The sequence below is a fragment of the Haliotis asinina genome, unplaced genomic scaffold (assembly GCF_037392515.1).
Source record: "Haliotis asinina isolate JCU_RB_2024 unplaced genomic scaffold, JCU_Hal_asi_v2 scaffold_17, whole genome shotgun sequence".
Classification (NCBI taxonomy): Eukaryota; Metazoa; Mollusca; class Gastropoda; order Lepetellida; family Haliotidae; genus Haliotis; species Haliotis asinina.
The window spans coordinates 965,674-981,376 of NW_027133889.1; the positions used below are offsets into that span (position 1 = coordinate 965,674).

General features: G+C 39.4%; 1 protein-coding gene and 1 pseudogene across 1 annotated transcript; one reads left to right on the forward strand and one right to left on the reverse strand.

The window, feature by feature from the left end:
• Positions 1-7,901: 7,901 nt before the first annotated feature.
• LOC137269872 (uncharacterized) lies at positions 7,902-8,418 on the reverse strand (annotated as a pseudogene).
• Positions 8,419-11,847: 3,429 nt separating this feature from the next.
• On the forward strand, positions 11,848-13,610 carry LOC137269775 (uncharacterized). The gene is made up of 4 exons (XM_067803602.1): positions 11,848-12,367; positions 12,682-12,868; positions 13,104-13,361; positions 13,536-13,610. The coding sequence occupies exons 1-3, from the start codon at positions 12,128-12,130 to the stop codon at positions 13,337-13,339; spliced, it is 663 nt and encodes a 220-aa protein (XP_067659703.1). The 5' UTR covers positions 11,848-12,127; the 3' UTR covers positions 13,340-13,361; positions 13,536-13,610.
• The last annotated feature ends 2,093 nt before the right edge of the window (positions 13,611-15,703 follow it).

The window sequence follows — 15,703 nt, forward strand, 5'->3', positions numbered from 1 at the left end:
TTGGATTACGAGGCCGCTTGCCTCAATTTATATCCAACTTTTTAAATGACAGGCAATTTCAGGTCCGCGTGGGTTCTACCCTCTCTGACCATTACAGTCAGGATCAGGGTGTTCCACAAGGCAGTATTTTGTCTGTTACATTGTTTAGTATCAAGATCAATAGTTTATCCATGGTTTTAAATGATTCAGTCGATGGATCGTTATTTGTGGATGATTTTAATATTTCTTGTCGAAGTAAAAATATGCGTACTATTGAACGCCAACTGCAGTTATGCTTAAACAAAATAAACAAATGGTGTCTCGAAAACGGATTTAAATTTTCTAAATCAAAAACCACTTTTGCCGTAAATACAAACCCCACAAAGACCCAGAACTATTTCTAAGTGGCATCAAAGGAAGCTAAGTTTTTAGGTTTAATTTTCGATTCACATTTGACCTTTTTGCCCCATATTAAATCCCTAAAAGCCAAATGCCTAAAGGCACTTGATTTATTGAAGGTTGTTTCTAATTCAAAGTGGGGAGGGGATCAGACTACCCTCCTTCACTTATACAGATCACTCGTTCGCTCAAAACATGATTATGGCTCCATCGTATATGGTGGAGCCTGCAAAAGCAGCCTGAAGCTATTGGATGCTGTCCATCATCAAGGTCTAAGACTTTGTCTTGGATCCTTTAGAACTTCACCTATTGACAGTCTCTACGTTGAGGCCGATGAACCATCTCTTACACAACGTCGTATTAAATTGTCCTTACAATACATTACTAAATTACACTCTAATGAATCTAACCCTGTATATAACTGTGTGTTCAATCCCCTTTATGATGATTTGTACGACAAGAAGTCTTCTCTTGTTCCACCTCTAGGGCACAGAATTAAACCCTTTCTTTCTTCAGCCGGCATTGAGCTTTAAAACATAGCTCCCTCCCGTCTTCTTTCTTCTCCTCCATGGCAGATGGTTAGGCCACAAGTTGACCTAACATTAACTACATTTAAAATATCAGAAACTAATGAATTACAGTATAAACAAGAATATCACCAATCATCATAAAACATAAATATAGCAATTATACATCCTTATTTACAGATGGGTCCAAGGCCGGTGGTGCAGTGGCTTGTGCTACTGTCATCGGATCCAGAACAATATCTTCTAGATTACCAGATAATAGTTCTATCTTTACAGCTGAAGCTAACGCCATATTAACAGCTCTTAAATATATTCAAAGACACCCTAAACGTAAACATTATATAATCTATTCAGACTCTCTTTCTTGTCTTCAAGCGATTAAACATTTATCATGTAAACATCCACTTTTAATTGACATCATTGAATTGTATAATGATCTTGCAACTGGCCAATGCGACATCGTCTTTTGTTGGTTACCCAGCCACGTAGGCATTTCAGGGAATACAGTGGCTGACATTGCTGCTAAGGCGGCACTCAACAAATCTGTGACTCCACTTCTTATTCCATACAGTGATTATAAATCTGCAATTAGAACTTATATCCGTGATTTTCAAGGTAAATTTATACTTTCCAGGACTTTTAAGTGTAGTATTTGTGTTATTTTGATTTTGGCTACAATTTCTTACAATCGCCAGCGGCTGAGGGGATGGTGTAAATCCAACTAGGGACCATGCAGGTAGCAAAGGTACTGTAAGTCCCCATGGTCCCTAGCGTGGTGATCTACCTTCTGTTGTTGGCGATCTATAGCCTGTTTTATACTGTATTGTCCATATAATGATATCAGTTTTACCTTTCCACACTAGTTTTAATGCTAATTGTGATATCCTAGTTGTTTTACTGTCCTTCGTTGACAGGTTTTATAATGGACACAATAGTCGTTTTTATTGCTGAATGTTCTCGTCACGATATGGTTGAAATAGTGCCGATGTGACGTTACATATTAACTCACTCACTCACTCTTCTGCCGGCATTGAGCTGGAAAGTATATCGCCTTCCCGTCTTCTTTCTTCTCCTCCTTGGCAATTGGTTAGGCCACAAGTGGACTTAACATTAACATCATTTAAAAATCAGAAACAAATGACTTACAATGTAAATAAGAATATCATCAATTAAAACATAAATATAGCAGTTACAAACCCTTATTTACAGATGGATCCAAATACGGAGGCGCAGTGGCTTGTGCCACTGTCATTGGATCCAGAACAATATCTTCTAGATTACCAGATAATAGTTCTATTTTCACCGCTGAAGCTAACGCCATATTAACAGCTCTCAAATATATTCAAAGACACCCTAAACGTAAACAATATATAATCTATTCCGATTCTCTTTCTTGCCTTCAGGCTATTAAAAATATTTCTTGCAAACATCCACTTTTAATAGAAATTATTGAATTGAATAATGATCTTGCTACTGGCCAATACGACATCGTCTTTTACTGGTTACCCAGCCACGTAGGCATTTCAGGGAATACTCTGGCTGATCTTGCTGCCAAGGCGGCACTCAACAAATCTGTGACTCCACTTCTTATTCCATATTCAGATTACAAAGCTACAATTAGATCTTATATCCGTGATCTAATGCAGAAGAAGTGGGACACTCAAGTAGGTATCAATTACATGAAATAAAACCGTATATTGGTTACACCTACTTGGGTTGTCAGTCCAGATTTGAGGAGGTCATTATGCGACGATGTCGCATTGGCCATACGCGGTATACACATGAGTACTTGTTAAAAGGTGAGGATCCTCCGTTTTGTATCCCTTGTGATGAAAGAATCACAGTCAAGCATGTTTTGCTTGATTGTGTTGAATATTCAATCACAAGGGATAACTATTTTACATCACGAAGTATGAAGGATCTTTTTAGTAATGTTAGTTGTCATTTAATCATTGCGTTTTTAAAAGAATTAGATCTGTTTCAGGACTTGTAAATAGATAAACATTTTATGATTGGAAGTTGAATTAGCAGATAACATTTTTAGTGGCTGTATCCTCGAAGGGGGTTGAAGTACCATAAAATTATTGTCCTCCTGAGAGGGTACGTAAGTCCCAAACATTTGAAGTCAGATTTAATCTTTCACTATTTTAGTCGTAGAATATGTGTAATTTTAAATTGTGGCTAATCTTGCATACAGTCGCCAGCAGCTGAGGGGATGGTGTAAATTCAACTAGGAAACATGCAGGTAGCAGAGGTACTGTAAGTCCCCACGGTCGCTCGTATGGTGATCTACCTTTGGTTGTTGGCGATCTATGGCCTGTTTTTATATTGTACTGTCCAAATAGTGATAATGTTAGCTTTTAAGTTTCTACGCTAGTTGACGTGACGTTAAATGATAACTCACTCACTCACTTATATACAACAAAAATATCATGGAATCATTATGGTTTAAAAGACAATTGGAATATTTGGGCCTTGTGAAGGGAGAATCAACAAAGTAAACAGGGTGTGTATAATTCTACAACTGGCCATCAATCCCATTGCGTGCGAACGACGTTGTCGTATTAACCAGTTGGAAGATTATCTCAGTTACAGTGGATAATATGAGAATTTTTTTGAACGCGCTCAACACAGGAAAGAAAAATGAACTGTTTTTCGGAAGATAGTTTCCTGCATTACAGACCTGTAAAATGGTGCTCCAGACCTGTAAAATGGTGTTTCAGTCGGCTGTTGGAAGGTTAAGCTTGTAACTAGTTTAGCATCCAACGATATAGTCGTATATTGATATGTAAGTAGTGTTAGTACTATTCACATCCCTGTGTATTCTGTACTTGGTCTGTAATCATTTCTTGGATTTGTTCTATGTCACCCTTCTATGGTTTTACTAAATAATAAGGAATTTAGTTAATGAGAATGTCTTTTTCCACTTCTATTCTGAGACACCAGAAATATGATTCATTAGTACCCATGTACAAAAGCAAACCCGGGACTTCGGTTTGCTGAACGAACGCTGTAAACACAATATTACCCCACCGCTACTGAAAGTCAAGATTCTGAACTAAAATTTGAACTATTCATATGGCATTGGATGCTGTCCAAACCGGCACTTATCGGAACTGAAGGAATAATCTATTTTAGACAACATGCCGGATGGGAGAGCTGATGATAAATGTAAAAGCCACAAATGGGGCTGAGATTTTTTGCTGGTGTTGACAGCTTACCGGTATGGACAAATACCGGTTTTGAGAGCTTCCACTGTATATTTTTAACAGCAACAAGGGGTGTATTTTGTGTGAAATGTTTTAATCAAATAAAAGAAAACACTAGAATTACAAGCGCGATGAGATAACTAAATATCCTAAAACAGTGCACAAGATAGAAAAGCATAGTCAGCTAATTTTACTTTATATATAATTGTGCAGCCAAGCTACAAATACATGCAAATATTCGTCACGCCTAACAAAGGAAACTGATACAAGAACAATTCATAATGTGAAAACTCATGCTGCTACACACACCCAAGGATTACTGTAGTGGTATCGTTATATACTGCATGATAGTGGGAAACAGCATAGTTAATTACGTCACGGAAATTTTCTTGTTTGCAAGTGCGTTTAATAGATATGCTTAGTTTGGTTTTCTTGAATGCAATTAATTCAGACTCAGTCTGTGTGTGACGTAATCAGTATTGCAAAACTGTAGTCTAAGACTGCTAGTGTCTGGTTCGTACTCGCATGATATCAGTTCTGAGGGGCCAGCAAACATAGCTTCTGTGTTATTCGTTACACTAATAAAACCCAGTAGGAGGTCACGTCAGGTAACCTCTGAGATTGACCAATGAAAGCACAGCTTACCAAATCACGTAAGTGGACATTCGCTCATACCTTTTGACTTTCACCCACGCTTAGGTTTGCGCCCGAACGCTTCTGAATGCTTTTGTCCCTAAGATGCGCACGGAGCACGCCACAACAATGAACAAACAGTCGCTGAAAATAGCGTTTTTGGCAGTATGCAAGGATGTCAGCTTGCGGAAATATTAGGTAATGGTAACCATGCCAACATGCCAAAAAGCGTATATACTGCAGGTCAAATATCAGTGTTATAACCGGATTTTCGTTTGTTGAGAGATCGTTGTCAGTGACCGGTGTATTTTGTAACTCCCATCAAACGTAACCGTAACAGTAACCGTTGTCTGATTGGCTAAATCCGTGTAGCCAACACGCATTTGATTGGGCGGCCATATGTCGCTCAAAGGTTACTTGACGCGACCTCCCACTAGGTTTTGTTAGACCCAGTGTAGGAGTGTATAGAATAACACTGGGGCTAAGTTCACTGAGTGAGTGAGTAAAATCTTATCGTCAAATCTGCACTATTTGTCATGTTCAGCCATGTCGTGACGAGAACGATTTATTACAAAAATACATATTAATTAATTGCACATTTTAAAAGCCTGTCAACGAAGGACAGTAAAACGAACTAGAATATCACAGAGAAAAATGTGAAACTAGTAATTAGATCTAAAACAGTTTAACTATAAAGGACAATACCATAGAAAAATGGGCTATAGATTGCCAACACATGAAAGAAGATCACCACACTAGGGACTTATTTAGACTGATGGGGCCAGATACCATGCTGAAGTTAAACATGGACAGGTCCACTCGATCCAGTACACTGAATCCGTACGACCGCTTGTTCTTTCAGCTCATATTATTTTGATCAGTGCATGTAGGTGCTAAGGTTTAAGTATCAAGGACACTATTAAGCCAACGTGAAACTGCCAGTGGAAATCCTGCATCACAGGAACAAGGGTTGTTTTTTTGGTTGTTGTTTAACGCCGCACTCAGTTATAAGCTGTCGGTCTGTAAATAATCGAGTCTGGGCCAGACAACCCAGTGATCAACAATCAGCCTCATGAAGACGGGATACGAAGACAAGTGTCAACCAATCGGTGATCCTGAGCACCTGATCCCGTTAGTCGCCTTTTACCACAAACATGGGTTACTGAAGACCGATTGTAACTCGGATCTTAAGCGGCCAACTAAGAAAGGGCGATATACGGGTGATACAGACACAGTGGAAGCTGTAAAAACCGGCATCTGTCCAATCCGGCAAGTTGTCAAAACCGACACAAAATCTCAGTTCCCACCCACGGCTTGTACATTTATCATCAGCTCTACAATCTGGCACAGTGTCTAAACCAGAATAATTCTTCAGTGCCAATGACTGCCTGTTTTGACTGTATATACGTGTAGGTCAAACAATATCTGAAAGATATTTCAAAGAGACAGTTGTGACCTCAAGTGTGTACGTGGGAGGCTACCCTAGTAAACATATCATTAGAGTGCTAGGCCGGTTACACAGAAGACAACATATACCGTATTTCCTCTTTTACGCCCCTAAGATAATGCAGTGATTTAAGAAATAAGCGCCGGGTATAGACCTAAGCATCGTTTTGCAAATGCATTCTTCCTTGGTCTAAAAATACATATATTAAGGAAAAGTCCCTTACATGAGGACATCCTATCATCAACATTTCAAGGTGTAGGTTAGCGGTATTTTAATAAACGCCGGGTCTTTAATAAGCGCCGGGTCTGAGGAAATACATGTAACATTGCAAATGTGTATGTGTATTTCAAGCCAGTTGCAAATCAACATCTGAAACATTATGTAAAATATAAATAGTGCAGGCAGGAGAATAATTACTTGACAGAATTCGTTTCTTATGGAAGGTAATCATGATCAGGGACAACGTTTGTGTACAATATGCTAAAGGACTTCAGGGAATTAAATCCTCAGGAGTATTAGTTCCAATAAAAACATCAGCCGTTCTGGAATAAACATATCTGTGATGCAACCTTGAGGTGGTGATAGCTCCACTGCTCACGTGGAAAAATGCAGATATGATCAATGTACTGAGATTAGTGTTATGCGTAACTACACTGATCTATTTGACGTAATGTATGTCTCAGTTGTAAAGCGAAATACAGTGAAAGCTGTGAAAACAGGCACCTGTCCAATCCGGCAAGTTGTCAACATTGGCGTAAAATCTCACTCCCGTTCGTGGCTTGTACGTTTCTCTTCAGCTGTACAATCCGGCACATTGCTTAAAGCGGATTATTTATTCAGTCCCAATGCGTGCCGGTTTAGATAGCTCCAATGTAATGCGATCCATAATAATACTGATGATAACCATCAGTGAAGGTAGTGACGATATTCCAATGGACGATTTGGGTGGTGATAAACTCTCTTGCCTGATGACTGTGAGACCTTGTTCATGAGAGACACCTTGAGCCACGAATTCTTGAAGCTGATCATGAAATATTACACTGCTTTAAAGTTAGACAGTAATTACGTCGAGAGTCCGTACCGAGACTATTCCAAGTTCTTAATCAACAGCAACGGCACGCAGTCCTTTGAAAGAGAATATGAAGATCTATCTCATGAACACCCGCACGAGAAAAACCGCACGGTTTCCAGTTTCCCAACAGGGACATTTATGGCCGAGACGAAGCATTGAAAACCGCTAACAACATGAGTTAACTCAAGGATATCGATGAGCACATTGCTTTCGATGAAAGAACCCTCGAACAAGCAGAAGACGAGATCAGCAGACTTTGCGTCAAGGAGAGATTGCTTGACTTTGAAGACGAGAGGCGGACTTTAATCCGAATCAACCCTCCAACCACATCCTCTATCTCGATACCAAGAATGTCTATAGATGGGCTATGGATGGGTAGCTACAGGAAGTTGTGAATTGTGTGACGATGAAATCGATATAATGAGCATTGCGCCACATTCGAACATCAGCTGCATACTCGAAGTCGACTTGCTGTACCCGGCAGAACTCCACGCTGTTCACAACAGTAATACTACTACCACCACCACCACCACCACCACCACCACCACCACCACTACTACTATTACTACTACTACTACTACTACTACTCGTCAATAATTTAATGCATAGACAAACGAGGATCACTCGTGGTGCCGTTATTCCAATTCCAGTGCCTTGACAATCATTGCTTTCTTCTCCTCTGTCATGTTGATGTCGCTGCCAGCTACAAGTCTCATGCTGACAGTGACCGGCCATTGGGGTTCACTAGAGTCTACATTGTCCAGTATCGACATGACTTTCTCCTCCTTCACATCAATGAAGGCAATCCTGTTCCTGGCGTCATCATAGACAACAATAATGTAGTGTGTGTGATGCCCCTGCTGTGTTGGGGAGCGCGTCAGGTAGATGCAGTACACACCACCCCCCCTCCTTCCATATCCACCTGCATATCCCCCCGTGTACAGCACAGTAGGAGACGTTCATACAGTAGGAGTAAGGACGTCCAACTATACAATGATGCACACCCCCCTGCTCCTCCCTACACACTCCAATCTCCAGGATGAGACAGTTCTCTGAGAGTGGTTTGTCCAGATTGACCCTGTTCTCCACCTCCCAGTACTGGGGACAGCCACCCTGTAGAATGGGGACAGTACTGCATGTGCCCCAGTACATCTTCAGTCGCCCCTGCCCCTCCCCTGCAGGTCTGGTGTCCGACTCCCCGTTGACCGGGGGCCGTATTTATCAAACAACTTAAAGGTCACATGCAACCAAAAAATCAAACATAATTAAAACACAGTTTTCACTTATTCGTGATACATAAAATGCAAAACCGATAAAGAACAAAACAAATAAACAACATTATAAGGGTGTAATTGCGAATCAAAAGTGCAATATTTTGTACTCGAGTCTACCGCTCTCGAAACGAAGCGGCCGCGATACCGAACCCAGTCAGACCGAGTGGATATGCACTCAAGTGTAACGGGGAGTTTTCATTGGCTGACTCATTTTGCTGATTCACCCAGCTGTGTGCATATATATAGAAGATGGATTTTGTAAACACATGCTCATTTTTTCTGCATTTGCGTTCGATTCAGTCAACATATACTGAGATGGTGAACCACTGCATGGCTGCGAACTGTCGTTCGTCTAAGTACAAAGCATCACATGAAACTGACACTGTTAGTTTGCACCGGTTTCCGTCCGATCCAGTGATCCGAGAAAAATGGATGCAGTTTGTTCGAGAGAAGCGTTCGTGGTGACAATACAACAAGCATTCGAGATTATGCTCAGATCATTTTAGTAATGACTGCTGGAAGAAGACGTTGAATAAGAGACTGCTGTCGCCGAAAGCAATACCTTCGATCCAGAAGAAACTGACACCAAACACCGGGCCTCTACCTCTTGTTGACATGTTCGGACATCCAACAAAGCGAAAGAGAAAAGAGTCAAGCAAGGACAGGGTAAATAGTAGACTCAAATATTTAGATGTGCACATCATGAATAGTAAATTATGAAGCAAAATAGAATGTGTAATCTGTACATGCCCCGTTACTATTTATGACTACTGTTCACTCAGTAATTTTGTGTATGAATCTGCTCTTGAAATACGTTGACATTTTCAAGGATTTTGCTCTATATAGTTACCACAAAACCACCTCTGTCCAAATGTTGTTACTCCACATATGGTCATAACTGAAGCATAACTGTGAAAATTCATTTGGAAAAAAATATTTCAACATTTAAGAAATATGAGAAAAAACAAGATTCAAATTAATACTACTTACTGTCGTGTCATATTGTGAATACATTTTCTTTGTTCAGTTATGACTATAATTGTCTGATATTGGTATTGTATGAAAGTTGAAAAAATATGTTAAATATTATGCTACATATTAGCAATATTTTATAATAAATTCCGTCTGTAATGTTGGTTTGTTTACTTTGTACAGATAATTGCACAACTGCTAGCAGATGTTCAAGAAGATCTTCCCACCTGACAACCACGTCTACATTAGACCTTCTCTTAGAAGATCACAGTGGATCGTGTAATCAAGACTCTACTCCACAACCAGCTGCCACAGTGGAGGAAGCAATTCCAGATGTAGGCTCAATCTCCGTACTACCAGCAGTAAGTACAACTACTCCAGAAACACTACAATATAATTGCGTGCACAACAATATATCTGTATGCATGGCAGTCATGTGGCATAATGCAAGTAAATCAAGTATCAAAGGAGCAAATGTCTAATAATGACATATTGCTTTTGACATTTGTGTGTTTGTAATTTAAAGGCAATAATTTATCAAAATTACTTGTATATAGTTTATTCTCGCCAATTTTCCTATTTTAATGTTGACTTTTACTTTTGTTTAATAGGAGTCAGCAGCTAGTCTGCCATTATTGAATAAAATTCTGAAAGAGTAATCAGCTCAGACTTCGAAGAGAGGACATGTCTGCGAGAGGTCGGCTGCAACCCAGGCATCTGTGAAATCTGAGTGCAAAGGTACCAGTGTGTATAACATTTTGTAATCAACAGGCATCATAACATGTCATGTGTACAAGTAACACATCTGCCTGCCCATGTAATTACGTAATGTGACAGAGACAGACACAGGTGCACAAGCCATAAATCAAATTGCTTTTTTTTGTGGTGTGTAACCTGAAAGGTGTAAGTAGACAACAGGTGCACATTTTGTAATCAACAGAAATCATGACATGTCATGTTGCACATCTGCCTGTCCATGTAATTACATAATGCAACAGAGGTAGACAACAGGTGCCCAAGCCATAAATCAATGTACTTTGGTTATGGTGTGTAGCCTGAAAGGTGTTAACTGTGTATTGTATATTGTCAGACAGGCAGGCAGACACACAGGTGTCAGTAAAACATACACTGAATTTGTCTGTGACAATCAACCATTAAAATATTTCAGTTTTCAAGCTGAGCATTTTGTAACAATGAAATTAGTATATCTAATGCTACACAGAAAACCATGAAAACATGGTTTGCAATTCTGCCAACCCTGCAAAAGCAATATGTGAAAAATAATCGGGAAAAGTATGGAAACTGTGTATTTTGTTATTGACTGTTTTAAAGGTATTTGTCCTACCTACTCCAGATATGTTGAGTAATGGCCTCCAAAATAGTTTAATTGTTTTTGTACTCATTTTCTGGTCTACCAACCTAGACCTAGTAGCAGCTAGTATTACGATCTGCTACATGAAAGGTTGCATGTCAATTTGATTTTTGATACTTTATAAGCCTAAAGGTAGATGTGGAGTGCAATTGTTGTATCAGTATAAATATTCTGTATTACAAGGACTTCCACCGTGTCTGCCGTGAAGATGACATCTGTTGGAATTCAGTCTTCACTTCTACAACCACCACTGCATGATTATGACAACACGGTCAAGCCCGGATCAGCCCACGATCAGATGGACCCAACCTGGCAACCTCCTCTAGCACCAACACAGGACAGTGCTGAAGAGGACTTTGACAGCAAGTGTGACCGGTACATTTGTGACAATTTTTTTAAACTGAGTTCAGGTACATTTTAGATTTATTTTCATCCCCGCCCACCATTGTTGACTGGAGGGTGTAGAAAGGTCCAGTTTATCAATTTTCTGGTCCAGAACTCAAAAACGTAGACACTGATGTCTTATAAGCTGTAAACTGTGTCTAATATCAATGGAAACTAAAACAATGAAATATTACTGAAAATAAGAAATCTTCAGATCACAAGTTGTAGGAACACATAATGTGTTGTTTTGTTTTGGGTGCAGGGTGATAATCAGTCTTTTTTATTTCAACTGGATGAGGCAACGTTGGAGATTTTTGTTAAACAAGACATAAAATTGGTCTCATCTAAGCATAGAATGATGCAATAACTGGTTGTGCACAATGGATGCCAGGCGCTCAACAGGTGCATAACATATTTCAAATATTCACACAAGGACAATATTTATAGTTATTGTTATGAAAAGAAGATCCTAATAATGACTAATGCAATAATGAACATGAGAATTCTTTCATGCGTGACATGTTTATTGTGATTATTTCATTCCTGACAATTTGAAACACTCTTCCAGTCTCAAGTCGTCTTCACACGAAAAAGAGAAGAAGTTCCTTGTCTTTGAGAGCTGCTTATTGGAACTGTTCACCTCATGTCCTGCATGTAATCTGCCTACATCTGTGAAAAAGACCTGTGTTGGAACCTTTTTATCCATTCAACAGGTCAGTCAGTATTGTTCTTTCTCTCGTTGTTGGGATAGTCATCCCTACATAAAGAGCATTCCAGCTGGGAACATTCTGCTCTCTTCCTCGATTCTGTTTTCTGGATCCCTGCCAAGAAAACACTTCTAGTGCTGCAGTACCTCGGTATGTGTTCAAATAGTCTCAGGACTTTCTTCAACCATCAGAGGACCCTGTTACACCCAGTAATTGAGCGTGTATGGAAAGAAGAACAGAGGATGCTCCTGGACGAAATTCGATTTACAGAGGAACCTCTCATCCTGGGTGGAGATGGAAGGGCAGACACTCCAGGCCACAATGCTAAATTTGGCTCTTACACCCTGATGGAATTGAGTACCAGTAAAGTTGTTCATGTAGAACTAGTGCAGGTATATCTTATGTCGTTTCTTTGTTATTGTTCTTGCACAAAAATAGTAATTACAAATATGTATCATTGGGAATTTAATCTTTAGTGAAAGATACATGCTTACACACTGGGTCACGAAATAATTTTGTGGTGGGAATAGAATGAAATGGATTTATACCCTGCCAAGAGTAAGCTATCAGTCTAAAGATGAATATAAAAAGTGACGAACAATGAGGACATTCATTTACAACGTTCAGTAGAGTAGTGCGACAACGGTTTAAGATGTGATGTATCATGTATGTAATATCTATACAAGATCTTAAATTCTTTCTTCAGAGCAATGAGGTGAAAAATTCCAACGCCATGGAAAAAGAGGGCCTGACTCGTAGTGTTCACTTCCTCAGAGAAGAGGAGATGCACATCCCCACCATTGTGACTGACCGACATCTCCAAATTCAGAAGTGGATACGAGAAGAGATGCCTGACACTGTACACCACTATGATGTCTGGCATGTGGCTAAAGGTACTTTGAAATTATTAACAATACAAACTGCAGTTAGCTTTTGGATTATGATTTTCGTGGATCATTATTCACCAGTTTCTTTGTAATTTGCAATAATTATTTACCATTTGGACACAGCTACAGATATAAATGTATCTGCACTTTACTTTCATGTTTCTTGCAAAGAATGTACTGGTATTTCTTTAATCTTCAATAATCACTTAACTTATGAGCCAGTTTTTTATAAAAAATATAGGTTTGCGAAAGAAGATGGAGGCCTTGGTGAAAGAAAAAGACTGCAGCATAGTTGGCAGATGGATCCGCAGTATCTGCAATCACCTCTATTGGGCCGCAGCATCCACTCCTGATGGCAATGGGGACGTCATCAGAGACAAATGGTTGTCAGTAGTGAACCACATACAGAATACTCATTATGGCCATGGGAAACACTTCCCCAGCTGCCTGCATCCAGATCTAGGCCAAGATGACTAGAAGAGGAAATGGTTGAAGTCAGGTATGGTAGAAAGATATATGTGCTCATGACAATCTCATTTTGACAATTAATAGTCCACTAAATAACATTGATATTCAGTTGGGAAGAGTTGTCATTTACAATGGATCTTCCATTCTGTTGTATTCTATTATGTTATCAATGTTGTTAATGGATAGACAAATTTGTATTTCACAGGAACCAAGGCCTGTGAAAAGCTCTGTGAACTCCTTGAGCAGCCTCGTCTTCTTCGTGATGCTCAGAAACTCTCCCACGCTACCAGACATCCAAAATTGAAGCCTATCACAGTGTGGTCAATAACAGTAGGCTGTGTACCTGTACTGCCTGAAAGCAAAAAATATTGTAATTATAAATATCACAAATCAGAATGCTACTTTTAAAAACTTGATTCTCATATATCCATATTGCCTTAGGTTGTGGAGATATGAAATATTTTCTAAGATTGTTTAAACAGCGAGGTGCAGATTTAGAATTCAAAATTGGTGTCCACGAGGCCTCCAACACTAAATTAAAACTTATATAAATCAGAATCCAGTCAAAAGGAGATATAACCTTCTGAATAATTCGAAAACAGGTTTATTCATAGTACCTGTTGACAGCTTGACCAGTTACATCTCCCTCGCCATACTGCTGTCTGTACTGGAAGTAAGCGGTCTGTAGCACCCATCTGTTGCAGCACATCCCACCAAAGCCTGGGTGTAAAGTGATGCAAGTTACTGGTGGCAAGCCTTCCCTCTCCACTTCTTCCATCTTTGCCACAACTGTAGGGTTTTCCTGACAGCAGCTACACTCGTCTGCAGTTGGGTGTGCAGTACACTTGCTCCTAAATATTTAAAGCATCAGTGCATATAATTCTGAAATAAAGCTCCAGTCATCAAATACCATTCCTGACTGAACTGCATATTGTTACAGTTGCACAAGGTTCTGAAAATGTACATTTTTTTGCTGAATAACCGATGTAAATAAAGGCAAACACATTAAAAGTACAATCATTCTTGTCACAGTGGTCAATAGAATACAACTTTGCAGATTCTGATACCTTTTGGTATCCACATACCGAAATAAATCATCAAAAATGACAATTCAACCTACAACGTTGAAAAAAAACGCGATGAAAAAAAGCCCGCGAAATCGAAGTTCAAACGATTCACTAAATTCCCCCCTGCGCTGGGGGGAAAACTGGTTTCAGCTGCAATGCTGCGCTGCGCCAATAACGCATGCGCAGTGAATAGGTTGGCGGAGCTCGAAAGAGGATGTGTGCCCGGATTATAGGATCGTGAAATGGAGTAGGCTAATCTTGGTTGTATACACAAACAAGTAAATAATCTACTCGTTACGTAAAAAACATGTTGATTGTAAGAAGCAGCCTCTATCACAGAGAAAGCTTAATGTCTGGTTTATTGACACCTATGTGTATGGCTGCCTGTCTGCTAAAGACAATATGCAATGCACAGCTTCAATCATTGACCACGTGCAATTTGAACTTAACACCTATCAGACTATACGACATAAAGAAAATAAGTTGATTTATGACTCGTGCACCCGAGTCCCGTGTCTGCCACATTATGTAATCAGGCACGTGTGATACACATGACGTTTTTATTTCAGTGGGTTACAAACAAACTACATTCATTTTTTCGGATGACTGGATCTGACGGAAACTGGTGCAAACTCTTGTCAGTTTCAAGTCCTGCTTTGTACTTGGACGAATGACAGATTTCAGCCACGCGTTAGTTTACCATCTCTACTGACGTGATTTTTGATTGGATCGAGCGAAATTCGGAGAACATGTATTTTCAAAACCCAGCATCTCTATGTACATTCTTCATGGATAACGACTTCTTTTAGTTTATATGATTTTGTTTGACAACAGTATATGAATCAATACTGAAACGACGCATCAAGTATACAAAAAGAAGTTGTTATCCATAAAGAATCTTACTTTCTTGTGACTGGCTATACTTCTAAAATGCCCATCAAACAGATCATCTTTCCGTACACACAATGAACCCTCAGCATATCAGCAAATGAACCAGCCAATCGGAAGCCGTCGTTACACTTGAGTGCATATCCACCCGCTATGACTGGGTTCGGTCTCCCGAGGGCTTCGTTTCGGGGAAAGTAAGCCCAAGTACAAAATATTGCACTTTTGAATCGCGATTGTACACTTATAATTTTGTTCATTAGTATTTTTAAAGCAGCAATGTATATTATATGTCATGAATAAGTGATAAATGTGTTTTAATTATGTTTGATTTTTTGGTTGCATGTGACCTTTAACTGTTTAAGACTCCCCTTGCTAGGCTTAAATCAACTTGTTTTGACTTAAGTCATGTAAAAGAAAT

Coding starts and splice junctions, on each gene's coding strand:
- LOC137269775 (XM_067803602.1), top strand. CDS start 12,128: ATGTGTTCAAATAGTCTCAGGACTTTCTTCAACCATCAGAGGACCCTG. Junction 12,368..12,681: donor TTCATGTAGAACTAGTGCAG/GTATATCTTATG, acceptor TTCTTTCTTCAG/AGCAATGAGGTGAAAAATTC. Junction 12,869..13,103: donor TGTCTGGCATGTGGCTAAAG/GTACTTTGAAAT, acceptor TAAAAAATATAG/GTTTGCGAAAGAAGATGGAG.